The 27,555-nt window shown below is 36.7% G+C and overlaps 1 protein-coding gene across 1 annotated transcript in view; it reads left to right on the top strand.

Annotated features, from left to right (window-relative positions):
- Window positions 1-600: 600 nt before the first annotated feature.
- Window positions 601-27,555, top strand: part of MPP7 (membrane protein, palmitoylated 7 (MAGUK p55 subfamily member 7)) — a gene marked incomplete at its 5' end in the record, with an annotated part of 60,444 nt that continues 33,489 nt past the window's right edge. The window contains 5 exons of the mRNA XM_008940115.1: window positions 601-678; window positions 5,220-5,300; window positions 17,288-17,419; window positions 25,849-25,930; window positions 26,819-26,904. Of these exons, the coding sequence (XP_008938363.1) occupies window positions 601-678; window positions 5,220-5,300; window positions 17,288-17,419; window positions 25,849-25,930; window positions 26,819-26,904 (459 nt within the window). The remainder of the gene's footprint in view (window positions 679-5,219; window positions 5,301-17,287; window positions 17,420-25,848; window positions 25,931-26,818; window positions 26,905-27,555) is intronic.

A 27,555-nucleotide genomic window follows, 5' to 3' on the forward strand; every position in this document is an offset into this window, starting at 1 on the left:
AACCGAAGTACATGACAGTTCTAATGTTGTTAACTCCCTGTTAAAAACTTGGAATGCTCCTAAGTGACTTTAACTTGCTGAAGGATTACCTTTTTCTTTCAGGCCTGTTTGAATTCTTATTAGCACTACTTTGCCCTTGATTCTGAATTATTTTAATGATGGCAGCCATTCTACCAACCTGTCTGTCAAGCTGTGGGTGGCAGGCTATTATTTCACTTCATAAATCATAATTTACAGGGTTTTTTATATCTATCGTGGGGATAAACACTTTATGCTTTGTGTTTTCAACAGCAATATAAAATGTAATTGATACTTACGTTAGAAATATGGACAGAGAAAGCCAGGAGACAAAAATCACAAATGTTTAGTTTTCTGTGGGTTGGTCTACATACTGAGCATTTTTTCCATCTGATTTCATATTCTTAGCACTTCAACAGAGGATGATGATGAATTACATTTACATGATTGCTGCCTGTAGGTTACTATAAGGATGTTTCTTTAGTTACATACACTCAACAGATCAGTTAGCTCAACAGGATAATTTTGTACCATTTCTTGTGCTGCTAAATAAACCTATTGCTTTGTGCTATTGTTTTCCAGATCCACGAAAAACTGCATTATTATGAGAAACAGAACCCAGTGCCCATACTCCATGGTGCAGCAGCCTTGGCAGATGATGTAAGTGTCCCCTGCTGAGATCACTGGTACCAAGTGTCTCAAAAATCTGTCTGCAAGCAGAACTCCTCGTAGTACAAACATATGAATGTAATCCTCTGAGCTGAAATCATAAGAAGCTGCAAGTGTTTCCAAAGGTGCTGTCATCACTGAGCTTCTTGCTGATATTACTTTGAATTTTATTCACTTGCCTATTATAAAAACACTGCATCTAGATAGCCTCTTGTTCTGCTTTAGTAACTGTGTAATAGAAATTACAGTTTGGAAGTCAGGTAAGAGGGGAAAAGCTGTCAACCATTAGCGTTTTGAGAAAGTCACAGACAAGAGGTATGCTTTGGAAATATAAAGACAAATGAGATAGCAGCACTGCTGACAGAACATGAAAAATGACAGATAATACTACAGAAGTGAAGCGTATGAAATGCCTAGGAAGGAGGCCTGTTAAGAAGAAATAAGCAAAAACTATTTAAGAAAAAGTATATTAGTGATTTATTGAGATTGGAGCTTTCCAAATTACCTTCATAACCAAAAAATAAATTGTAAAAGTGGTTGGCATTGATGGAGTAGTTAATTTCCTGTTACTGTAATTTTTATTTTAAAGAAAAAAAAAAAAACTAACCTGCCATTCCTTGCAATTTGGTTAATTTTAGGATTCAGATGAATTGTGCACACACCTGTATAAACTATGACTGAACCTGAGGTAGGCAGGATAAAGAAATGTTTAATAGACTGTGGTTTAGGTGAAATCCAGAAATCTTTGTTGCAACTGGTGATCTCAGGTTGTTTTTTGGAAAAGGCAGTATGTAGTAGGATCTGTGTCAAATACAGCATGTTTGGAATGTCATATAATTGTGGATGGTTTAAAATCTTAACTGTCTTTTTATGTCATTAATAGCTTTTGATTTTTGAATTTTACAAATTATTAGATGACGTGAATTAAGAATGGTAGGATTTTAATGAAAAACTAAATTAAATTGAAGTCTGTTGGAAAAAGGATATAATGTAATTTAATCATGTTTCGGTAGGAGGAGAGCTGTATCCTATAACATACCAAATATAATAATGTATGAGCTCTGACATCAGGCATATATTAGTAATATTTTTTTAACCTTCAAGTAGCTTTGAATAATGTTGATAGTAATTTTGAAAATTAGAAAGCTGGTTGAAATTCTCTTCATTAAGTTCTTGGTGACATATTAATAATCCTTGTTAACATTTGTGTTATGGATCTCTGGACTAAAATTCTTAATAAGAATCATTTCTTATTTTTGGATGCAAAACTCAGTTCTTGAGATTTTCAGAAATGCTGAGCCATCTCATTCTTTGCTCAGCCCCATTTAAACCATATACCTTTGGAAATCCCCAAATTAAAGTACTGTGCTCAGTTGGGAGAGGTCAGGTGTTTTAACCCTATGAATGTATTATTATGTATATATGGTAGTATTTTTAAAACATACACATGTTGGGACACAAGTGTCTATAGACATCTGCCTACTTTTAAAGCACGGCTTCTTTTTAGTGATCCTTTTTCTGGTTCTTCAGTTTTTGCTTATGTGTCGCTGAGCAGCTGGTTTTATGGGCACTGTCCTCTAGGGTGAGGATGTCCTTTGGCAGCTGAAGCCAGGCTAGCACACTGCAGAATTTTCAGTGTTTCAGTATTTATCAGCAAACTTTGAGGGCATTAATTTACATGCAGTGGGTTTTGTAGCTCCAAAACCTATGAAGTTCCAGGCTTAAAGTGCTGTTCCATTTTTGGCACATTTGTCTGACTAGTTGTCAGCGTCAGGGATTTAAAGGCACATTGATGAGGTAAAACACACTTGTATTTTAATAGGCCTTAAATTAATGTTTTATCTTCCTTGTGATAGTAACTGCTGTATAGTTAAGCAAAGAAGGTGGTAACCTTATTAACAAGTGAATATTTCCTCTCTGATTTAAAACCCAAATTTGAGGTGCTGCTAGTGTAACTAGAAGCTGTTTAAGGAATGTGATTTTATTCTTGTGTTATTTTTAAAAGGAATTTTAGAGGTAACAATTGTGATGAGGCATCTTTACTAAACATTTTCATGTTCCTAGCTGCCATACTTTCTCTCTCCTCACCCCTGGTGACTTTTAGGCCGAATTTCCCATCAGAGGTTCTATTTGCCTCTTATTTTGGATCAGAAGCATCAGGCAATGGAGGACTTCTGAATCAATGCAAACTATGTAAATGCTGCTGACAGTGTAGGTATATATGGCAAATAAGGGCTTGAGGTTATTAGAAAGACTGTTCTGACAAACAGAGTTTCAAAACTTTCTCCAAAAGATTTAAACCTCCAGGCCTCAGTGCTCCTCATCTCACTGGTCTCACTCCACATCTGCCCTTCTCCTTGCTTTTTCTTACACTCTCTGTAGTGGTAGCTCTTCATAAAGAGCTTCATGAAATGTTATGTCCTTCAACAGAGAATCACAGAAAAGGTTCTCGGACAGATTTTCCTGCGCTCTTTGGCATAGGAAGTGATCAGCACAGTAGCAGTGTGCTCAAAGTATTCCATATAGCATCTGCTCTGCTGGTAGCTGTCACAAATCTCAGCACTTCAACAACAACAAATAAAAGTCCAGTCCAAAAGTGCTAGAAGCACAACAAGCAGCTCTGGTGATACCTGCTTGCCTATCTGGAAACATGGTTTTGTCTTTTTCCTTCTCTACCAGCCTTTGCTTTCCTCCTTCTCTTCTACCACAGGGTGTTACATAAGCCTTTAAGACTTTTATGGAAACATTTGGAAAAACCTTGTAAATTACATGAGTGAAAACAAATTTTGAGTTATTTCATCCTGAACAAATATTTCCTGAATTATGAAATGAAAAAGCCTGTTAAAGCAGTAACAAAAATACTCTATCTGTTTCTTACTGTTCTAAACCTAACATACCTGCATGTACATGTGCACCACTAAAGCAAACTGCAATTCTGCTGAAGTCAATAGATGCTTGTGCAAAATTCATCTGGGAAGAGCTGAAGCAGTCATTCATACCGAGTGATTACTAGTCTTTATCAATGAAATAAAATGAACAGGTTTTATTCTCTAGTGATGAGTAGTGCAAGCTAAAGAATAAAAAGAGAACCAGGGAGAACTACTGTCATGTGTCATATGCCATTCTTATCACAGATTATTTTCAGATTTGCAGAGCTTTCCCATAAAACATGCAGTCTGGATTGCAGTCAGATTACCTCAATACAAATTTTATGTGCCTAAAATATTTCATTCTAACCTTTCTTACAGAGATGATTTTCTAATCTTTTGGTATTAAAACACAAATTTTGCTGAGATTAATATTGATGTATTTGATGGATGCTTTTATTTGTGAATAATAGTTAAAGGGGTCTGTAGGTGATGACTTTTTGTTTCAGTCCTATTACCACTGTATTAATTTTAACATTAAAAAAAAATCCCAGACCATGTCTGATGACTATAATTGCTTCTAAAATTCTCTGTTATATATGATTATGCAAATATAGTTCTATCAATTTGTCTTGAAAATTTATACAAAATGAGAGTGCAAATTTAAAATTAGGCTAGGTGAATAAAATGACTTGCTGCAAATAACCAATCTTTCTTTTGAGACATTTTTATGATAGTGATTTAATGCAAAGAAAATAAGTGATTATTTGAAATCATGTTTTGGATTATGAGCCATGTAGCTTCAGAATTTTAAACCAACGTTCAGCACTGTGAAATACGTCTTAGCTTTTCCTTCTTCTGGAAAAATACTTTTGTGTCTGAAATCTTGCAGTAAAATATGCCTCTTGAGTCCAAATTAGTTAAGAATGTCATGATAAGGAAAACTCAAGACATGAGCCAAATAGCCGTGGGATTAAACGTTAGACTGCTGCTCTATTGTTCACCAAACCACAGTTTTGTAGTATAACCAAACATAAATTACTGATCTTGTTGTTAGGACGTAGTCTGCGCATTTTAGGGGTCTGAATTGCCGATGACCTGTTATAAACTATATTATGATTAACCTGCCTCACTTTTAATGAGCTCCTTCCAGTGTATGTGTAAACATAATAAAAGGTTCAGATTGCTTGCACTGTAGGGGCACTTTGCTTTCTTATCCCAGTCCTAAACAGCACAGCTACTGTGGGTTTTTGGAAGGAGTGTGGATTTCACCACCTCATTCGGAACTGTTTTTTATAGACAGTGTCAAAGTTTGATCCAGTCATTTTTATAAGCAGTCCTTTGTCTACACGCAAAGGACCATTCACTTAAATGAAGTGCTGGGATTTGCCCCCATTGCTATAAATCAGAATGCGATCTGGCTGCGCCCTCGCCAGAAATGATTACTTGTGTTAAACTGAGCCAAAAGACCTGGCTTAAATCTGGTCCACCGAGGGCCAGAAAAAGAAATGCGGTGATTGATGGTGTTTTTCTTCATGCTGGCTTCTGTTTGAACATGCTGCAAAGTAATAACCTTGAACAAGATAGATTCTGGGTTGTCACTGATGCACTGGGTAAAACAGTGCTTTGCTAATGGTCTTTGTGTTGGTTCCATATCCCACCCAGCTGGCAGAGGAGCTGCAGACCAAGCCACTGAGCAGTGAGATCAGAGAGCTGTTGAAACTCCTCTCAAAACCCAATCTCAAGGTGAGGATGTGTTACACCTGCGAAGTGCTTTCTGCATGGGTGTCTGCACCTGCTTCCTTGGGCTGGATGGGACTTTGTCTGCTTTAATGAATATGTGTGCTTTTTAGAGGGGACAAAGTGTTAGAAATACCTGTTGTCAGGAAACACATTTAATGTTGCCCATAAATTATTATGCATCTGATTTTGAAAACTCCTGGGGTTCTCTGTGTGCTTTCATGGAATTTGATAGCTTTTATGTGACAGTAGACTGTAGAACCATCGAACTGCTCAGACTGGAAGGAGGTTGCTTAATCCAGTGTGCTGCTCAAGGCAAGGTCAACACTGAGTTCAGAGGAGTTTGCTCAGGGCTTTCTTCCATCAGGTCCTGAAAATGCCTGGAAACAGACATTCCACAAATGCTCTGTGCAGCTTCTTCCAATTTCTAATTATCCTCCTAGTGAAAACTGTTTCTTTACGTCCAGTGAGAACCTTCCCTGTGTATCACTTTTAATGCACATTTTAACATTATTTTTCCAGTTTAAAGAGAAAGAAGGCCTTAGTGCTCTAGATGTTTACTGCAATGGTAATTAAATGCACCATTTGATAAGTTTAGAGGATGTAGAGTGGAAAGGAGCCATTATTAAGACAGTTGCTACTTTGTATTCCCTGTAAAACACTGATCTCAGAGTGCTACAAAGGTTTAAAGATTAATTATGCCTCCTTTTTAAAGGTTTTTGCACTGTTGGGTATTCCATAGTTTGCAAAGCAACAAGCTGTTTTTCTCTGAAGGGGTAAGCCATGCCAGTGACATATTACAAGAGGAACTGCTGTTGGTGCATCAAATTGCAGAGATCCTAAGCTTTACTGTAGGTATTTCTTTGGTAACTGTCCACCTGTATTTCATACTTCGGAGGCTTTAATGGGTTAAGTCTGAAGACATCTCATTTACCACAAATGCATTTCTCCCTCTCCCTTTCTTGCTTTTTCTCATTCCTTTGTTCTCACTCCCTCCTTCACTTTTTTCTCTCTCTCATTTGCTCATTCACTCTGTCTGTTCCTTGGAAGCAATTAAATGCAATGTGATAATCTTAGTGGGATTTCAAGGGAAAAATTGTCTTGCCTTTAGGATGGTTAGTATGATTGAACTGAGGTAATGTAGCAAACGTCTTTCTTGGTTGCAGGGGAAGATGGCTAGCTGCAGGGTACCAACCCTTTGCATGGCCAGGCTGCCTAGTGCTGAACAAGGCATCCCTGTCCTGCATAGCTTGCAGGTGTTGCTGTGCATTAGGGGAAAGAATGGACAGTATGTGTGGTATTTTTGCCTACCATCCCCATCTGCTATCTAATGGCAAACGTGCCTGCGATAGGTGGTAAATTATCACTGCTCCCTCCTCCATCACATTGACCAGACAAGTGCACTGTGTTCAATCAGAGGCTGTTTAGTTGAGATTCTTCTGTTGATTTCCTCTGCTCACTCTTGGGCAAAAAAGGGAAGGAAGGAAATTGCTAGGACTCCCCATTTCCAGTTCCTTCCTAGAGATGGCCTCAAGGCTGTTCACCTGTATCTGAGCTTACACTGTACATTGCGTAACATTTTCTATCCCTTCACTATTAGGGTGTAGCATTGTGATTATAACTTCACAGCTGTGGTTAAGATGCCAAAAAAGGCTGGGAGAGTTTTCAAGCAACTGTCTGATTAGATTAATATTTCTGTATTTTCATTTTGTGTTACAAAAATGTTCTGTTGAATGTATTTCCATCTGATGAGTAAAGCTTTGACAAGTTGTGGTGTTCATGGTTTTCATCCATAATGAAATGCTTTAAAGAAGAAAATAATTTCAATGAGGCAGTTATATTTATTAGACCCATTCAAAATTACCATTAAAAATGTCCTAAAAGCCATTCCAAGGTTTTGTCAGTTGCATTTTCTTTTGGAAAAAAAGATTAATTGGGGTTTTCTAGTCTTTTTAAAAACTGGATCCTCTAAAATGTGGCATCCTGTACCACAACTAAATGAACTAATAATGGTTGTGATTTATCTGTAGAATTAAATTAAAACTGACCTCTGATTAAAACAGCACTCTGGTAGTAGAACAGAGCACGTAGCTCTGGGAAATCAAGTTCATTTGTTAATCTGTGTGTAAGATACTGCGTTTGCATTCTAGATTTAAAATATAATTGTAGACTCCCGTGGACGCAGGGACCAGCCACATCTAATGTTTTTAATTTCTAACATTGAATAAAGACTGAGAATTTACATTCTGTAGTCCTGCTATACCTTGTTAAAGGTGTTAACAAATAGAACGGTTTTTCCATACCTTAGCACCAGCTGAATGCAGTATTTGATTTTTAAGCAAACCAGAAATCAGCTCTTTGAAATGCGTCTTGTAATATCTCATTCAGAAAGCCGAGTATGTACTTAATCATTCAGCTTCAGCTCTCCTCCGTTGTAACCACATACATACAATCAAATATTTGCAATTGCTTGAGGAAGGTAATTGTTAATCATTAGTTCTATTAAGTTGCAATGCAATACATACCTTAAAGATATCTTTAAGGACACAAAACATAAGGATACGTAAATTCACAGCCAGCCTGTGGGCAGTGCTGCATGGGTGAATGTGGTTTGGACCTCAGTGAGGAGATGCTTGGGTGATTGGAAATGCCAGGTGATCAGGCTTGGATCCACCTGCCAGAGCTCTCTGTAAACATATTTTAGATTTACGAAGGTGAAATGTCTGTTTTCCACTGCTGCCTGTGATTCCTGGATATGGCAGCAGCAGCAGTCACCGTTTCTTCATTGCAATGGGACAGGCAGTGGAAAAGTCTGGCCTGGCAGCATCTCCATTCTTCCCATCTCCTGCTTGGGTCTTACAAGGCACACAAGAGCTTGATGCACCTATGCAAAGCTTGCTGAGCATAGGCCTTCCCTGCTGGCCTTTATTCTGGTGGGTATTTAGAATTTTTAAAAAATTCTTTCCGTTTGTTCAACATAGAGGCTGGTGCTTTAAATTCGTTGCGTGTTAGATAATCTGCGCCGAGCTGCCACCGTTGGGTACTGTGGCACGTCTGTTATAACCTCACACGAATGAGAAACAGAGAGGAGGACTGTGCTGCTGTGTGGAAGGTTTTGTTCTGTATAATTCAGGCTAATGGGCTGCATTTGAAGGTGGTAATTTCTGGCCTGTGTGGGAGTGGGTACTGCACCCACTCTTGGGTTTTTCCTCAGTTGTGGAGTGGCTTTTTAAGAGTTCAGAGGCAATGGAGTTACTCTTCTTTTGTAAAATCAGATGCTATTAATTTGTAAATCTGCAGGAGCCTGCTTGATTTTGGATGATATGCTGTGAAGTATCAGCAGTGAGAGAGAAATATTTATTTTCCCCCTAAGTAATATATGCAGATTACAACAACAGTAAGTGAGGACCACAGCACTCATGGTTTGATAACTTGGCTTGGTGGATAGGCCATAGATACTCTGAGCACACCAGCCATGAAGCTGGAGGAGAGGAGACAGTGCTGGGATACTTTTGTTGGCAAGCGAATGACATCCGTCTGCCCAGTGTTTCCTGCCTTTAAACTGTTTGCCACTTTGGGAAGCCCTCCATCACACATTTTGGCAACTTTATTAGAGAAAAAATAGATTTTATTCTCCACTTTTTTCAGCTTTAGACCTTGACTTCCTATTTCCATTTCTGCTTGCACACATAGTTCAAAGGAGTTTTTAATAGAAAACTTTTTTTTGGGTGGGGAGTACTGGGAGAATGTTGCCGTCTTTATTTTTGGGATGTTCATGTTACTGGGATGGACTAAGTAAAACAAAAACGTAATAGCAAAATAGTCCTTTTAAAAACAGCAAGAAAAGCCTTGATTTTTCACATCTGACAGGCAGAGAAAATCAGCGAGCAGTTGTGGCACGCTCTTAATGTGGTAGGAGCTGACAGAACATACATATAACAATATACAACATATCATAAGTGTAATTATAAAAGTATATAAAGGAGATGAAAGAATATTACATTAATACATTTAAGTGACAACCATCATGTTACCCTGGAAATGGTCTTAGGTCTGTCTCATGTGATAACTCAGTTGATGTCCAATGGACAGTTTGTTAGTCAGTCTTAGATGTATGGATATGAGAACGCTCACTAGCAGCCAACCCATAATAAACAAAGTGATAGATATAATAAACAAAAGTGAAACCAGGCAGATTGGCAGCAGAAAATAAAAGATTTGAAAAGTAAATCAAATTTTGGTTATATATGCAGAGTTCCCCACATGAAGGAACCATACTTAATTCATGTAAGCATGTTGAATTGCATACACACGACTACAGCATTCATGTGCAGCGCACAAAAGGTGGCAGTGGTACTGAAGCTGGCAATTTAGGAGGAGGAAGAAGAATTCACTGTGGATAAAATGACATCTCATTCAAGTAGCAATTCTAGTCATCTAGTGAAAATGGAGAAAATGTGTAATAGAAAGCAAATAATCCCTCTTTTAGTTGCCATGTTTTTATGCTGCTTTTTCCTTCAGTGGTGCTTTTCCTTTGCATTTGCCGGACTGTGTTCTATCTGAACTTCCCATTCATTTATTCAGCAGTCTCTTTTTTTCTAGTTCATTGATGAATCTTCAGTAGAGGTCCACTATGGATTTAATCAATTTTCCCCACTTTCTTCTTATTCCTGGGTTTCTAGTCAGTGGCAAGGCTCTTTTTCCATGATTATGTAACTTCTAAATCTCTGAGTATCTTTTTCACAAATATTTTAGAATATTGTAAGCTTTTTTCTTGTATCTGCTATTTTGCTGGCCTTTAAAAAGAATGTTACTATTTAAGAGGCAGGATTTATTCTATTGCACCACATCTATTTTAGTATTTTATAATTCTTTAGTTACAACTTACTTAAGTACTTACAGAGGATTTACTTTTATATAATGGTGAAGATAATACTCACTGCAGCTTTTCAGTTCTCCAGAATGATACCTGAATTTAGTGCAACTGATGTATAGAAATACTACTACTGTTCAACGTAGAAAAAGTCTAAAGCAGGCAAAAGTAATTACTTTAAAAAAAAAATGTTCAATTTTTTTAGTTAGATCTCCATGTACTAGGAGTGTTCTAGCTGAGTTCAAGACTTCCTTATTGTAAACCAAATATATGTTGTTATTTTCTGGAGGAATTAAGAATATCCAGATTATTTTAAATTTATGGATCAGTAGATGTTTTTCTTTTTAAGACCTTAGACATATGCTGTTGTCAAATAAAGGCTGGGTTATTTCAAAAAGACACTTTTTCAGGAAGGGCAACAGTAACATCAGCTTCTAATTTTCTTTAGTTGGTATTTTCACTTGATTTCTTGCAGGGGGTATGTGAAGAGTGTGTCTTCAGGTGGTTTTCAACCAAGAAAAGATTCATGCTACCACTGTAGACACTTAATACTGTCAGGATGCTGCCTCAGAAAGGGAATAAATCAAGGATTGCCCAGATAGTGGAAGAATGCTCCTGTCTCAGCATTTTCCACTCTGAAAAAATTCTGTTTGTCAAATTTATTTAAATAGCGCTTAAACATTCAAGAACATTTTAGTTACATGAATCACATTGTGAATGTAAAAGATAATTTTTTCAGATTCTTCACTATTGGTGTAAAATCGGAGCTTATTCTGCTATTATCTTCAACTGATGAAAAACATAGGGCTGTCATCTGGAAGAATATTAACACCTTTACCAGATGACATAGACAGGCTGTGTTTCTGTGAACACTGAGAGCAGTTCGACTTTGGAAGCGTCTCCAGAGGCTGTAAACAATGAGCCAGAGGAAGCAGGAGTCTGAGGATGCAGAAAGTTCACTCTTCTGTTGGCTATTGCTGTCTGGCTACCAGCTGCAGGTAAACCCATCAGTCCAGACTAGTGAATCTGAAATCAAGCAACTGCATTTTTCAGATGAGGAAATTACGCTTCTGTGAAAGGAAGTTCATGTAGTCATGAATAAAGTCCACCATAGTAAAGAGAAAAAGTAATATATACTGAATATTGATCCAACTAAGATGTTGATATGCGAAGAACATTAATATATGGCAGATATTAAGAACACAAAACCACACATCCACAGTATGTGTTTTAAAGATTTTGAATCACTACTGCGACCCCACTGCATCAAAGTTGAATTGGAAGAGAAGGGGATTTAATTGCCAGCTGGACAAGCTCAAACTAGAGAGCAGCTCTAGTTTAAGTACAGATGGGGCAGTTGAAAGCATGGAATGTTTTTTTCTTTTTTGTACATACGTAACTGCTGTCTTTTCACACAATATATAATTTCTGGGGATTTTGTAGAGAATATGTAGGGAAAGGATGGAAAGAAGTAAATGAACTCTGATTCTTCCCCCCCATGAATTAGCACACCTGTTTTTCTCCTGATGACAGACAGAAGAGTGTGCTTAATTTAAAGAACGTTTGTTTCATTTTTCTTATCACTGCCGTCAAAGGTTTTTTGCTTAAGTTGGTCGAGTAGTGTAAATGATTTCAGCAGCAAAAGTACTATGTGTTAATTTCTTTGGAAATTAAAGGATTTCTTTAACATTATGTACTGCACGTATTTAACTTATGAATTTTGTTCAGAACATAAAATCTCACATTTCTGTAGGAAATTTACTAGATTATTGCACCGTCAGAAAGAAATATACCACTTTTCTGTCTGATAAGTGGTTGCTGTAGTTTGAGTACTTACTGGTTCTACTGCCAGCAAAAATAATGCAGTTCTCTTTTATCCTAGCCATCCTCTGGTTGCTTCAGCAGCACTACCGAGTTTGCTTTGCTTTTCTTTGTTTTTCTTTGCTTGTCTCTGCTTCTAGATTATGCTTCATGCTTTAGACAAGCTGGAGAATTCAGCTAATGTCATTCTAATCTGTTAGCTTAGAAGCCTGTTCTCACCTGCCCTCTTGTTTTCTTGTTAACTTCTACCTTGCATCAGGATTGGGGCTGAACATTCCCTTGGCAGGCAGTATTGGTGATTGAGAGACTGCCACACACTGCCCTTTTCTGATGACTGTTTCAGAGCCCATTTGCTGAAGAATGGAATTAGGGAGGTAGAAGACATCAGTACGTCAATGTAAAGTTTAGCTTATGGTTTAAAGACAAATTCTCCTTTAGAAGAAGAAATGTTGTTCTTTCCTCCCCACCTTGTTTGAATTCTTATCTCCCTCTTTCACTGTGAAGTTTTGTGCTGTTTACCAATTGCTCTTAAATGTATCGATTTATCCTGAATACCTTATATTTATATTTCTTTCTGCTCCAAACTGTTCTCAAGTCCAGTTGCTTTTCTGTGCCTAAAGCCTGTATGCCATCACCGTTGCGCTACAGCTTTTTGCTGTTTTTATTCTCCTGCTTTCTAAATTCTTGCACGTGTTTGGCTGTTGCATATCTTATGCTACTTCTTCAATTTTGATGCTCTGATGGTCTTTCCTTCAGTAGGTTCAGTCTCCTCCCAGCTCTTTCAGCTCAGATATCTGTCACTGAATGACTTTACTCACATGATTTTAACTTTTTGCAAGTTACTTATAAATCAGTCTTTCCAGTCTTGGATAATTTCTCCACCAACATCTTAGCTTGGTTTTTTGTATTTGTTCTGCAACCCTATCACAAAGGAAAATGCAATATGGCTAGAGCTCTCTGGAGGGCAAGCTGTGCCAGGTGAGTTCGGGGCACGTTACTGATGAAGTTACTTTTCTTCTCTGTGCCAGCCTCAGTGGAAGATACTGTCACCACAGCAAAGCAGAGAGGTGGAAAAATGTCTCAGTCTCACCTGATGGAGTTCAGGTTGAACTGCCAGAGAAGGTGGCCAGTGCTAATGATCCAAGCTGTGGACTGGGACAGCAGAGTTATGGGCCATTTTGTTCCGTTTTGCTGACTCTGCTGCCAGGGCAGTAATCTACTCCATAGGCATGGTAACCAGCAGCTGGGTTGGCAGTGCTGCAGTCTGCTGCAGCTGTTGGTTTTCTTAGAGGGTTAGTCTGAGTCTCTTCAAATTTTACGCCAATCACCTTAGCTATTAATTATTTAATTTTAATTTTTTTAATATACTGTAAAGAAAGAGACTGCTTTTGTTTCTGTGTCTGTTCTATCTTATTTATTTAAATTACTGTTTCTTAAACTGTTTTTCTAGACTACTAAATGCAAAAAAAGGTAAAGCTTAAATTGACTTTTTTTTAAAATAATGAGATTTTTAAAACATAAGGAGCTGTGTTCAGGAATCAGGTGCTACTTGGGTATTTTTACTCTTACAGATCTCAAAATATAAACAAGCAAAAATAATAATTTTTTTTAATTGTTTTAGAGGAAAAAAATGTAGTCAGTGTAGTTAAATGATACGTGTTTTTCAAAACATAGAACTATTTTCATTAATAACCTCAATTTATATAAACTTTTAAAGTTTTGGAACAGTTTAAGAAAAAGATGTTTGAGTGTTTCCAATGTTAGATTTTCTTTGTGCAATTGGATAGTGTAAAATTTCAATTTATAAACTGTGAAATGATCAGTGATAGCTTTAATATGAAAAAGACAGCACTAGTTGTTAGACATTTCAGAGGTCTGATGAAAGTATTCATTTCCGGGTAGATCATGTCTAAGAATTTAGCTGAACATCAATATTTATATTTAGGTAGTACAGGAGTTTGAATCATACCTTCCTTCATGTTCTAAATACAGACCATGTTTACATTAGTGAATCATAAGCCTAGAACTTAGAGCAGAAATAAAATCTTCCTCCAGAGGTGCTTAAATATACATGACCCAAATCTTGCATCATACATGCATAGTTCTGAAGAGATGTTTATTTGAAAACAAAACCAAAAAATTAAAAAAAAAAAAAATCTGCACCTCTTGCAGTTTCTTGTAATACATAAAAATTTGTATAATGGAAATGAGTAAGTTTATCACTTATGTACAAAAAGAGAACATTATTACCTTTACATTGCCTTGTGCATTTACCATAAATAAATATACTGTAAATCTTGTTCATTATAGGATCCAAGTTTTATTTCTTGGCACTTGTAATTTGCTTGCTATTAGAATAGTTCCAACCTTTTATGTAAAACTCTATTCTAATACGTAAGGGTTTTTTTTGACTAGGCGTACATTATATTAATTACACAATACAAAGAAGCTGCTAAAGTAGTGTCCCGATACTCTATGAACATGGTCACTTCTTCATGCATTCAGAACATATGGAAATTCTTTTAAGGACAGGCTCTGATCACTTCTAGTTGAATACATGAAGTGAAATCAAAATGGTTTTATTAGTTCTATTTGCAGGTTAATAATTACTCAATGTCTATGCTGCTGACTATTTCAAGAGCAACAGCAGTGGATAGAGAGCAACATGTTAAACAAAACAATGATGGGAAGACAATCAGGAAAGAGATCTCCACATGTTCAGTACAGCATAAACAAGTTTGTTATGACAGAAGCTGTTCTTGAAGCTTGTCTGAGAAAAGACACAATTTCTGTCATTCATACTCTTACCTAAAATATGCACCTTTGCACCGAGTTAAAGTAGTACTAGAGTTTGGGGAAAAGATCTTGTGTTGAAAACTGTAGTACACTTTGGTTTAATGTGCTTTTTGGGAGGAGGAGGGAAGGGTTTGATAAGTTCCAATTGTGAGTGAAGCAAAGCGTCGTAAATACCAGACATTGGTCGGTGTTGGTTATAATACATGGGCTGCATTGGTTTGTGTGCGGTGTCCAGGAGCCTCATCTGGCAATCAGAGTGGGGAAGTATCTTATTAACTCTGGTCACATAATTCAGTGTAATAGTGGACAGAATGTGTTCTGCAGTTTTCACTGTCAAGGGTAGATTCTTTTGAACATGTTTTAAGTTACTGCCATTTACTCTGGAAGTGGTGCTTTAGATTATTTTCATCTGTTTTCTCTATCTGCCTGATTGTTTTTAAACTGCAATATAGAACCTCATTAAATTGAACCAGTCCATGAATGTGCCCTAGCTTTATGTGGAAAAATGTAATTGCAGAAGACTAGTCATAGAAGTCTTAACTGTAAGTGGCCTGAAGTAAAAGCAAACAATACTTTTGTTTTAGTGTATCTTTGATATTTCACATACATCATTAGAAGTCTGCTTGTGATTTCATGGCTTTTTACATATGTAGTGCTTCATAATACACATTTCCAGGAGGAACCATAATTGTTAGTCTGAGGTTTTTAACCCGGATCTGAACTAAAACTAATCTTTGGAGGGAGGGATCTGGTAATTTCTGATGGTAAATTATACAAAATCATAACTATGTCTTAGGAAGAAAACCAGAAATAACCAGTGTGTTGAAATGTTTTTATCAAGTTGTACAATAGACATAAACTATTAAGAGAATAGCAAATTCTCATGAAGCAGGCATGATCTTCCTCTGTATTTATTTTGTTGAAGACCTAACTTCAAATTTAAACTTCAGATTTTCAAGATTACCATACACTTTTTGCTTTCTGCTCTTGACATGATAGTTTGTAGCATTGCTTGGAAATTGTTTTCTGTTGTTATCCATTCAGGAGAAAATACCTGGAAGTACGATGCATTTTAAAAAGATTTGTGTTATCCTTGAGAACTTACAGTTTCTGGTAATTTGTATACTCAGTCTAATGTTACCTGCCTTTTATTTAGTATCAGGTAAACTGGCATCAGAGAAATGTAGCCATTTTCTGGTTTTCTTCATTAAAGAGTTTCTTCTTCAGCATTATTGTAATTGTTATAATAGATTCATTATCGCAGTCATTGATATGATACTTTAAAGGTGCCTACAGGGTTAATGTATTCTGCTTTATCCTACACTTCTTGCTATTTTCCAAAACACTTTATTTTTATTGTAGAGAAGGTTATAAATTTGCAAAGTACTTCTGATAATCAAACCATCATTTTGTAATATTGAATCCCTGAGGAAAAAAAATATCACATCAAAATGTAAAATATTCAACTATTTAGAGGCAAGAAGCAACTGAAAACAGTTAGAATTATCCATATGGGTGTTGCTCTTATTCTTGCTATAATGCATAGGTCTTGCAACAAAAGTGAAAGTGTTACTTAACCATTTTTCACCAGTTTAAAAGTTTTTACAAATAATGAAGACTTTTCAAAATAGAGAACTTTTGAGTTGTTTCTAGAAAGAGCTGTGAAATTTAGATTACAGCTGAGATTTATTTTAGAGCCTTGAAATGAACTTTCTAACTTCCTTTGATTTTCAAGATCTTTTAATTTCTGCAAGTCCATAAATTATTATATTTTCAAAATGGAACCTTTTCTCAGGCTTTGTTAGGCTTTACTTAGAAAAATCTGTTGTTTATGCTATTCATGAGCTAGAGAAGCAACAGAGAAAGAAAGGAGGCAAGACATACCCGATGGTGGTCAATATACACCTGCCTGAACTAGATTGTTTCAGCAATATGTTCCTCAACCTCAGTCATGAATTCCATAAGAAATTACAAAATCCCTAGCATAATTTGGAGCCCGTATGAAAGGGGTCCAGTAACCAGGTAAGCTTCCACAGCTCATCTGGTGGGGATGGTTGGGCAACACCTTGATGTCATGCATCTCATGCTTGAACAGAAGTATCTGAAGATGCTTATTTTGCTTATTTGCTTCATAGGACTGCTCACTGTATCAAAGAAATTTGTTATCTAGTACAAGTAGAAAGATGTTCTTGCTTTAGGAGACTTGGGTATTATCCTCTTCATAATTCTTGTAATTTCAAGCTAATGTGCAAAACACCTGGTATTTTTGTGCATGAAGACACTGTTCCGTGTCCACAATTGACTAGATGCATACTTTGTGTATATGATAACACATACTTTATGGAGTTGTTTCATCAGTTTGATGCGTGTTAAAGTTGTATACAAGAATTATATTCAGTCTACATACATCATGCTTGTAGATCATGTATGAACAATGTCTTCTGCTTTGTCTTTCATAAACTTTTCCTATGCCAAACAATATCCTGACTGTTACTGTTCCCAGGCTTTGCTCTCTGTACATGATACTGTTGCTCAGAAGAGCTACGATCCTGTCTTGCCCCCCATGCCTGACGATATTGATGAAGAAGAAGATTCAGTTAAAATAATCAGGCTTGTCAAAAACAGGGAACCACTGGTAAGTAACCCTGTCTTTTGTTCCCCACACACAGGGTGGGGAGTGTTCAGATGAACATGTTGGGTGACATGAACGTGAAATGTGGGTAGAGGGACATTACGTGTGTTTATCCGTAACGTTCAGTAGTACACTTGTGACCTCCATTCGCAGTCATTATTTGTGAAGCATATGAAAGGAATAATAAGAATTTATTCATTCATGGTGTTTGAGCATTATACACATGGGCCAGTCTGAGCATTTAGATGAATAATGTATTCATCTTTTATCTTGAATTCAGATCATGAACTTGTTCTAAAATGAGAGCGGGAGAATGAATCCCCAAAGAAATCTTGACCTTTGTTGTGAACTGTGCCTGTTAACATTCATGTTAAAATATGTGACCTTTCGATACACTGAAAAGAAAGCATAAAAACATATTTTTAAATGCTTGAATTGAAATCTGGGCAAATTTAAGATGTCTGTTGTTGTACTTTGGATTATGAATACTAGAAAGTTAATATCTTCATGGGGATATCTGGAAAAATGAAAGGACTAAACGTAGGTTGTATTACAAGAATATTAAAATGCTTTACTGATTTGGTTATTTTTATTTGCTGTAGAGTGGGAGTCATATTGTATAAAATTTAACTATATTATTTTTCTCCCACAAACCAGTAAGAGCTTTGTTTTATGTTATACTGGATATTTGTTTTAATGGATAGCAATCCTGAAGAAATACCTGCAAAGTTACTTTGAGAAGGCTGTGATTTTGTGCTGGAGATGACCGTGGGAGAGTGATGCCTCTGTTAGAGCTTGTCCCACAGTACATATCTTCGTATCACTCTTTTCTTGCTGGATTTCTGGCATCAACAGACAAGAAATAAGTTTTGGTATTGACTGACTGTTGGTGCTGATGGGCATAATTATAAGTTTGACCATATGGAAAGTTTTTATGTAGTTTTAACATTTTAATTTTTTTTTTCTCCCAAAATTGTGACTTTAAGCTTTCTTTTTTTTTTTTTTTTTTTAAAATCAAAGAAAGTCTTTAAATAAAAAAACAAACTTGCTTTAGGATTTCGTATCAGAAAGAGTATTAATTTTGAAATGTGTGAAAAAATTTGAAAATATAGTATGGATTGAGCTCTAACTGAGCAGCTTATTTTAAGTGTTAATGAAAACACTTGTTTTTGCTTCGTAAAATCTTAATTTATATAGTTTCATGTTTCAGACTTGATTTGCCATGAAGACTTTTGTGAGTTAAATACTGTAAGTTAATAGTATCTCAAAATGGATTGGATAAATGGCAACTTTGGAAACAAACCTGGGATATTTTCTGAAAACTTACATGAGTTTATATATATTGTATATTAACTTTTGAGATTTTAAGCCCTCTTAAAGGGACAAATAGAGTTACCTTACCTGAAGGTTATCCTCGGACTGTTCCTCAAATTCCACTCTGTCCCATTCACACTGGTGGGATACTGAGCTCTTCCAGATACCCGTGTGTCTGTTTTGGTTTAGCCCCAGCTGGCAGCTCAGCTCCATGCAGGCAGGCACTCGATTCCCTCAGTGGGATGGGGGAGAGAATCAGAAGGATGAAAGTGAGAAAACTCATGGGTTGATACCAAGACAGTTTAATGGGTAAAGGAAAAGCTGCATGTGCAAACAAAGCAAAACAAGGAATTCATTCACTACTTCCATCAGCAGGCAGGTGTTCAGCCATCTCCAGAAAAGCAGTTCTCCATCACACATGACTGTTACTTGGCAAGACAAAAACTGTTGCTCCAAACATCCCTCCTTCCTCTTTTTTCCCCCAGCTTTATATGCTGAGCGCGACATCTATGGTATGGAACATCCCTTTGGTCAGTTGGGGTCAGGTGTCCCCGCTGTGTGTCCTCCCAGCTTCACTGGTGGGGTGGGGTGAGAAGGCGAGAAGGCCTTGATTCTGTGTAAGCACTGCTCAGCAGGAACGAAAACATCCTTGTGTTATCAACACTGTTTTCATCACAAATCTAAAACATAGCACCTTAAGAACTACCATGAGGAAAAGTAACTCTATCCCAGCCAAAACCAGGACAGTCTCTTAAAAGGTGTATCTGTACTTAGCACAACTCTTGCGCCAAGGAGATAACAGAAAATTTTATTATTTTCTTTTACTAGACAGGAAGACAGCCATAGAAAATAATGGAAAAAAAGTGAGAGAATTCTGTTCTCCATTTTAAGACTGCTTAGTTTATTTACCAAGGTGAAAACAGCCTTATAATGGAATCTGTGATAGACCTGTTAACAAGAAGAGGATGAGGGCAGGAGCTCATTGAAACCCACAAATACTTGAGACTGAGGAACTCACAAGGACAATAAAGTAAAACTTTTCTCAGCAGTGAAAGATGCTAAACCACAAGTTTTAAAACACAAGATGCTAAAGCACAATGGCTACAAGTTGAAGCCCTGGGAGGTTCAGATGAGAATTAACAGTATTTCATTAGGTGGGAAGTCCAGCACTGGAGCAGACTAACCAGAGATGTGCAATCTCCCACCTACACCATCGAGTGATGGCTTACCTGATCTGGCATTGACAGTAGTCCTGCTCTGAGCAGAAGACTGGAACCAGCTTCCCAGAGATGCTGTGGAGTCTTTCAGAAGCCCTGGACACAATCCTGGGCAACCTGCTGTAGTTGAACCTGTTTGGACAGGGGGTTGGACTAGATAATCTCCAGAAGTCCCTTCCAACCGCTACCACTCTCTGATTCTGTCCTGAATGGCTTCCAAAAGCTGCCCTTTAACTAACATTTCTAAGGTTGTACCTTATCTGTATGGAAAAGGAGTATTTGTGGTCTTTGCAAATACACAGCCTTTCTTGATGTTTAATGTTAGTTGGAGAAGAACTTATGATGAGTTCTGTTTTGCATGTTGCTTGTTCTCGAGGAGGACTTTGAAAAACAGTATGTAGTGCCCTCCTCCTCTTCTATAGCCTACCTTCGTTCCATTTTAACATTATTAATGTTAACTTCAGGCTTTTTTTTTTTTTGTGGATTAATAGTGACTTATTCTGACGTCATCACCACAGTACATAAAAAACCTGTTATTTGTATCTTTGTATTTAGATTTTTTTTTCCGCTCCCTTACGTAGGGATGAGAAGAAACATGAATAGTAATTCTGATAATGTCTTAGCAAAATATGGCATGGCAGAATAAATAAAGATAGGTTTATATTACGCATATTAGATCTACTGCATTTATGCTTCCTGAAGTTATTTTCCTAAAGAAAAGATATGCCATGACCTATGTTTACTGAACAATTTAAAATTTTACAATTTCATTTTCTATTTATTCCATGCCTTTTTAATGGCTTTTCCTTCAGAGCTTGTTCTAAAGTCTTGGATGTTCTTAGTACAGATCAAAGAGTCTCTACTTGTTCAGTTTATTCACTGTTGCCCAGTCAAAAAGTCTGACTTCCACTTGCATCATTATATCAGAATTCTTGCTACTGAGCTTGAGATTTGAGGTACCATGCAGTATTTCTTCTGGGTTGGAGATTGTCTGGTTTCTTGAAGACACTGAGCTGTGAACTTTTCATTCATCTCAGATACATTCTTATTCTCTATTTGTACACAAACAGTAGAGGTGTTTTTTGTTCTGCAAAGCAGTAAGTTTTACATCAACTGCACACCCTGGATGTTCTTGACTTGGATATCTCCTTTAGGGGACTTTCAAAAATCCTCTCTCTTAAGCAAGTCAGGCACTCTCTTAACTTCTTTGGAATGTATCTAGTGACCGTTTTTGTATAAAACTGCACTATGTTTCCTCTTGCATTTGGTTGCTCTTTCCTCCCAGTTAAACACCTCACTGGTGTGTTGAGCCAGTATTAATCACATATTAATGAAGCCTGTGTTCCCAGGAGTAATCATCTCAAAAGAGAGGGAAACACATGGTTTGTGGGAAGGCCTTCTGTTTGCCAGATTTCATGAGTTCAGATGTCTGAACTTTCCTAGAGTTTTTGGAAGAGATGATTTAAACTTTTTGTTAATCCTTCCACAGTGGTGTTCTGTGTGGGTTGGCTTTTTGGTTTTTTTGTGGTTTTTTTTTTTTTTTTTGTGTGTGTGTGGTTTTTGTTTTATTTTGTGTTGGTTGGTTGGGTTTTTTTTCCCCTAAATGCTTTATTGGCAAGTGCCATTCTGGCAGTGTCTCACTCAAGTGAGGTGAAATGATGTTAGTAGGTTTTACTTGAACAAAGTAATTTAGAACATCTCTAAACCCGATGTAAAGAGAAGTAGAAACATCTCTTTTCAAAGACAGTACAAAATTCACCTGGCTATAATTAGGCTTTTTATCAGATTGCTTGGAGGGTTTTTTTCTTATGCTTGCCTCTCCAGGGCTTTATCAGCCACTGACATGTTCTGATTAGCATTCCTGATACCTGATATGTACAACTGTGCTACCAGGAGTTCAGGTCCTGGCCTCTTACTGCCTCCATTTCCCAAATGATATTCCAGGTTTGTTGCAGCTGTTACATGCAGTTACGCTGAACAGGATGCCTCTTCATGTTAAGAGGGTTGCTTCTTCATCACACAGGTTCACTTCACAAAAATTTAGCTATTTGAAAACTAATCTCTATGCTGTGCCTATAGTCAAGAGAAAAATGGGCAGCTTCAGAGAATGAAGCATGCTGTTTATTTAAGATGCCTGCCTTAATGAAAACATGATTCATTCTCTGGAGCTGCCTATTTCTTTTTGTTAATTGTAGGAGGAGCCTAGATACCTAAATTCCACAGCTGAACTTGGGTGAAGTGACTTGTGGTGGCATAAAAGAATTATTTGCATGTTCTGTCCGTGTAGATTCTACAGCTCTTGCTTGCCTCTCACTCTTGAGTACCTGTAGTGGTTCTTATTCGTGATTAATTTTGGTGTAGGGACAACTTGAGTGTGCATCATCTACTTTTGAATAACTCTTCACTATAAGGCAGGTAGCTGATACTTGTATTTTAAATAGAGAATGATTTAAAATAGAGATTGAAGTAATTTTTTGCATTTAACATTCGCGTGTGCTTTTGTTTAACAGAAAGGTATGCAAAGATATTACTAATGTTTCAAATTCTCTTATTAGCAATTTATTTTGCAGGCTAGTCTTTCTTTAAAACTAAATCTTATAATGTTTATGTTCTGGAATTAGCAGGTAATTGGTTGGTCACATATATGAAACACTGAGTGGGGCTCGTCAATCAGTGTTACTGCATTAAAAACAAATTAAAATTAATAAATAATAATAATAAAACCACCACACAAAAAAACAGTGAAAGAACCTAGCTGAAGGGGCTTGTATTATTTTTAGTGCTTTTGCATGGTATACCTTTAAACATTTTCTCAGTCTGATCACCATATGGGTTCCAAACTCCTTATTTTTCCTTTAAAAGTATTTTAAACTGAACTATGCTATTACATCTGTATATGTCTCATTTAGGGTAACTTACACTTTTGGCTAGCAACACTGAAAATATTTTCCAGCTCTCAAGGTCCAGTCTAACCTTCTTCCATTTTTAAAGCTCTAAATGAGGAGCTGCACTGCACATGTAACTGAAAGTACTGGAGCTGAACATCTCATAAGGAGGAATTCTTGCCAGATTATATATACATCATAGTTTAAGCAGGGCTGGCAGCAGTACAAGAGAAGCTGCTCTTTCAGAAAATCAGCTCTTTGAGTTTTCAAAAAGGAATCCACTTGTGTTTGATGATTTCTTTTTTAAGTGTTTTAAATTGGGAGGGAAGGGGAATTTAAGGAACCCCCCTTTTGTCTGTGTACTATAGGTACAGCAAAAAATACATAAACTCAAGTAGTGCTCCTCATGGGCATACCCGTTCACTTCTGAATTGCTGTAGAGGAAGCAGTTGACAGTGAACTAGCTTGGGTTAATTTCCCTGTAAATTGGAACTCGATTTTGTGCTTTGTTTGAAAAATCCAATTTACCTGTTACCTTTATTGGGATATCTTTCAAACTGCATAATCTGTGCCAGGAAAATTCACTTTGTGCTAGTAGTGGTAATTGCATAGAGCATGAAGAGACCATTCCTCTTGGGCAAGAGCTTTATTGTTACTTCCAGATGCTCTCTGGGTCAATACTGTGGTCTTCAGTTGCATACAAGTTTTTTCCAAGGGTCTGTCCAAAAACAGGGTGAAGCACCCACTTTCAGATGTCAGTGCTGGGCTGGAGTAGCTGTGGGTGATCACAGTGGAAGTCTGTCAGCCATCCCTTGCCTTTTGCGTTTGGTGGCATTTAATAGTATTGATTTGTAGATAGAAGGCATAAAGCCTTTCTGTTCAAGTTTTTTTTTTCCCTGATTAATTAAGAGAGCCTCTGTTTTATATGGACAATATACTGGAAATGTCCTGTATTTATCTTTGGTTCTAGCATCCTAATGCTGCTTTTTTTTTTTTTTTTTTTTCCTTTTTCATGGATATATGCAGAAAAAGATCCTTTGTACTTTTAAATAGATGTAATTTTCCAGGTTTTAATAATAAACTTCAAATTAACAGCTGTTGCTGCAAGGCCAGAACTTAATACTGAGATACAGGCTAGAAGCATTAATGCTTTATTTAACAGTATGTAATTCTTTTTGCACTGAAGTCTTAATTGCAAGGTTTTAAAGTGAGACTAACTGCAGCTAAATCTTTATATTTTTGAAACTCTCATTTTTATTTGAAACTGTAATGCAAACAAATGCTTACTGATGTCACTACAGTATAAAGTCCACATAAAAATAAGACTGACAAATTGCAGAATTACTTTGCTTATGGATAGAACTTCATACTAATAAATTTCAGATGTAAAATAAAATGCACAAACAGAGCACATCAATTTTGCTGTGGAGTGCTGGCTACTGTTAAAATCTCAGCCAAAAGAATATGTGGTGACTGTTTAATTTTTTCTCTATTTGCAAAAAAATGCAAATTGCATATAGAAAAATTAAATTTATCTCCTATTTTTTGTCTTAATGTCTTGTGTTTCATTTTAGAGTAAGAGGGAAAGGGAAATAAATTTTTATGGTCAATAAAAATGTTAATCCTAGTAAAATGACACCCCTGTTATTCATATGTATATTTTTCAGCTTTATGTTCCTGAAACAGTTAAAAATTGAAGTAGTGATAAACATGATATTTATGTTTAATCTGAAAAAATACAGAGAAGTAGCTATAAAAGCACTTTAATTATTCAAAGAACTTCATACCTTTGGTACCTTTCTTCAAGCACAACACATTTCTGATGGAAGAAAATTCTAATCACTGTCTTGTACTCAGAAGTGAAGTGATACTGTTCATTTGCTTATCACAAATACAGAAACTTTCAGAAAATTTATGTCTGCCAGAGTCCTAAGCATCTCTGTTAGTTTACAAAGTTAGAGCTGTCACAGATAACTAATTATATTAAAATAGCAAAGTAATTGTGTGTAGGTAAAAAATTATTGGTCAGAAGGTGCTGTTTTCCTGCTGTTTTCTTCAGAATACTGGATCAAACAACCCTTTTGGAGGTGATTGTGCAGTACAACTTGTCTAGCTAAAATTCCCTTTGCTGTTCTGGGGATTCCGCCTTCCAGAGTATGGCCAACATTCCCTGCCCCCCCACCCGGCTCCTTCCCAGCTGCCTGCAAGAGCTGGCACTGCAGGTGAAGCAGCAGCTCTGTGCCTCGTGTCCCTGCCCTTCCCATTCGTCGCTGCTGGAGTTCCTGCTGCTTCCCCATCACCAGCACACCCTGGCAGTTCTGGTTGCAATGGCATTTTTCTCATCCAGACAGCTGTTCACTGGAAATTTAGCTACATGATGTCAGTTTACATAAATGCTTCATGCCTGTCTGAAAACAGTCATGGCCAGCTCAGGACATGTTCCCCTCCTCTGCATTTCTGTCCCGCGGGTATTCCAGGTGAGCCCTGACGTGCAGGGGCACTTCTCAAATTCATGTCTCTGTTGATGGCACTGTAAAGCAAGACTATGATCAGTGAGTGTACAGGCAGTTCTAAGTGTAAAGAGTAACAACTGCAAACTCAGATAAACTTTTTGTACTCATATATAACGTGGCCTGTTTTAAAGTAGAAACAACAACTTACCAGTTTTCAGCAGTAGTTTAGTACAGCTTTAGCAGCAGGCTCAAGTAGGTTATGCTGCTGTTAACACTATGTTGAAAAGTAACCTTTTTCTGTCATTTGTCCTTTTTTTTAAAAACTGGTTGCATACAGAATGTATGAGTTACTTCTGAATGGGAAAGAAGTCATATTTTAAAAGACTGAGAGTAGAGCAACATATTTTGTATATTTTCACAAGCAAGTATAATTTCTAGTTTATTCACATATCAATACGATGTCTGCTTTTCTCAGCTTTACAAAGCAAATGGTTTTTAGTGTAGTGAATTAAAATTATGGTGAGATTAACCAAATAACATTTTTTTTCTTTGTTTCACCCAAGGGAGCTACTATTAAAAGGGATGAACATACTGGCGCAATTGTGGTGGCCAGGATAATGCGTGGAGGAGCTGCAGATAGAAGTGGTAAGATGTTGCTGCTTGGCATTAGCCATTCAATTTCCAGGACTTGGAACATAGATAGAATGGCGGTTTTTGTAGAAATGAAATACATCACTATCACAAACAAAAATATTTGGAGTCTGGACAGTTTTCCAAAGTGATATTTCAATACCAGTAAAAGTATTCATGCTGAATTTTTTCTCACCATTTAGTTGCAGACAGGTATCTTTGAGTTAGCAGGTGCAAGTTGGGGTTTTTTTTAGGTGTATTGTGGTTTGTTTCCAACTGAAAACACCCATTTAGAAATTATAGGATTTGCCAAGATTACAACTTGCTGATGGAGGAACTTGGGTTTGTTACGTTATTTTACGTTAGGATATCAGTTGGGAGTTTCAGCTGGTAATTCTCAAACTACCAGCATATCCTTGACTGCTGTCGTTCAGTTTGGGATGCTCAAAGTCTGCAAGAACTGAATTATACTCTGAAGTGCCTCTTTTCACTGAAGAGAATCTTAGGACAGCTGTTTTACACTTAGCGTAATAGAGTAAATCTATATATATAGTTAAATTAGCAAGCATTTTTGCCACAAATTAGCACTCACAGCCTAAGTGATCTTTGCAGTACTTGCAGCTGTGTAGCAGTAAGAATGTACTATTAGAAAAAGAACTGGCACAGGCATTTTTCAAACATCTGCATAAAATGTCTGGAAAAGTCATAGAGAAACAGCACTACTTTTCAGGAGGAAGGAAGAGAGGTGAGTAAACCAACACATCTTCTCTGTGAGGACAGTAGCTGTCATTGTTAAGCTTTTAAGTTAAAGTGGATGAAGAAGGGAGGAAAAACCTGAATGTTAATGGCATTTTTTGTATAATATATAGCTACAGTTTAGCAACTCCTCTTTGTCTTCTGTAGGTCTTATTCACGTCGGTGATGAGCTAAGGGAAGTCAATGGGATTCCCGTAGATGATAAAAAACCTGAAGAAATAATACACATTTTGGTAAATACCCAACATTTTCAAACTAATTTAGAGGAGTCAGGATAAAGTAATTAGACTTAATGGTTTCTGGTGTATTTCTTAGGAAAAAAGTATATTCTACGATAAAGCCTTTTCTTCCAATACATAATTTACAAACCTCTATCTCCCTTCTCATAAAGAATGATTTTCTGTGCATTACCTAGATATGCAATTGCAGATGACTTATAAGAGTTAATGATGGTAATATGGCTATAAATGTTGCAAAATGTTTCAGACATCAATGTATAATGTACAGTTTTTAAGGCACACCGTGATCTGTTGAATTCAAACTATTTAAAATGTATTCATTAATGATGTGTTAACTCCATGTGAAAATTAATTCATAATACAAAGTACTTGATAGACTGCATAACTAGTATATTAAGATTATATTTTGTATGGATTTGCAGTATATAACCATATATATGATTCTCTTTCCACTCCTCTGAACTATAGTCTCTAAAGCCAGCCTAATTACTCACTTAATGGAGCACTATTGCAGATTAAGTAATTTGGGCTTTTTCAGAAATATTTAAAATTTTTACAGCAAAGAAACCAATTAAAGTCATGACAGCTCTTTATGTTCATGGTGTAGGCATTTCTATATGCGTAAATACCTTGCTGTCCTGCTGA

Source organism: Merops nubicus, unplaced genomic scaffold (genome assembly GCF_000691845.1).
Source record: "Merops nubicus isolate BGI_N331 unplaced genomic scaffold, ASM69184v1 scaffold20535, whole genome shotgun sequence".
In the NCBI taxonomy this organism is placed as follows: domain Eukaryota; kingdom Metazoa; phylum Chordata; class Aves; order Coraciiformes; family Meropidae; genus Merops; species Merops nubicus.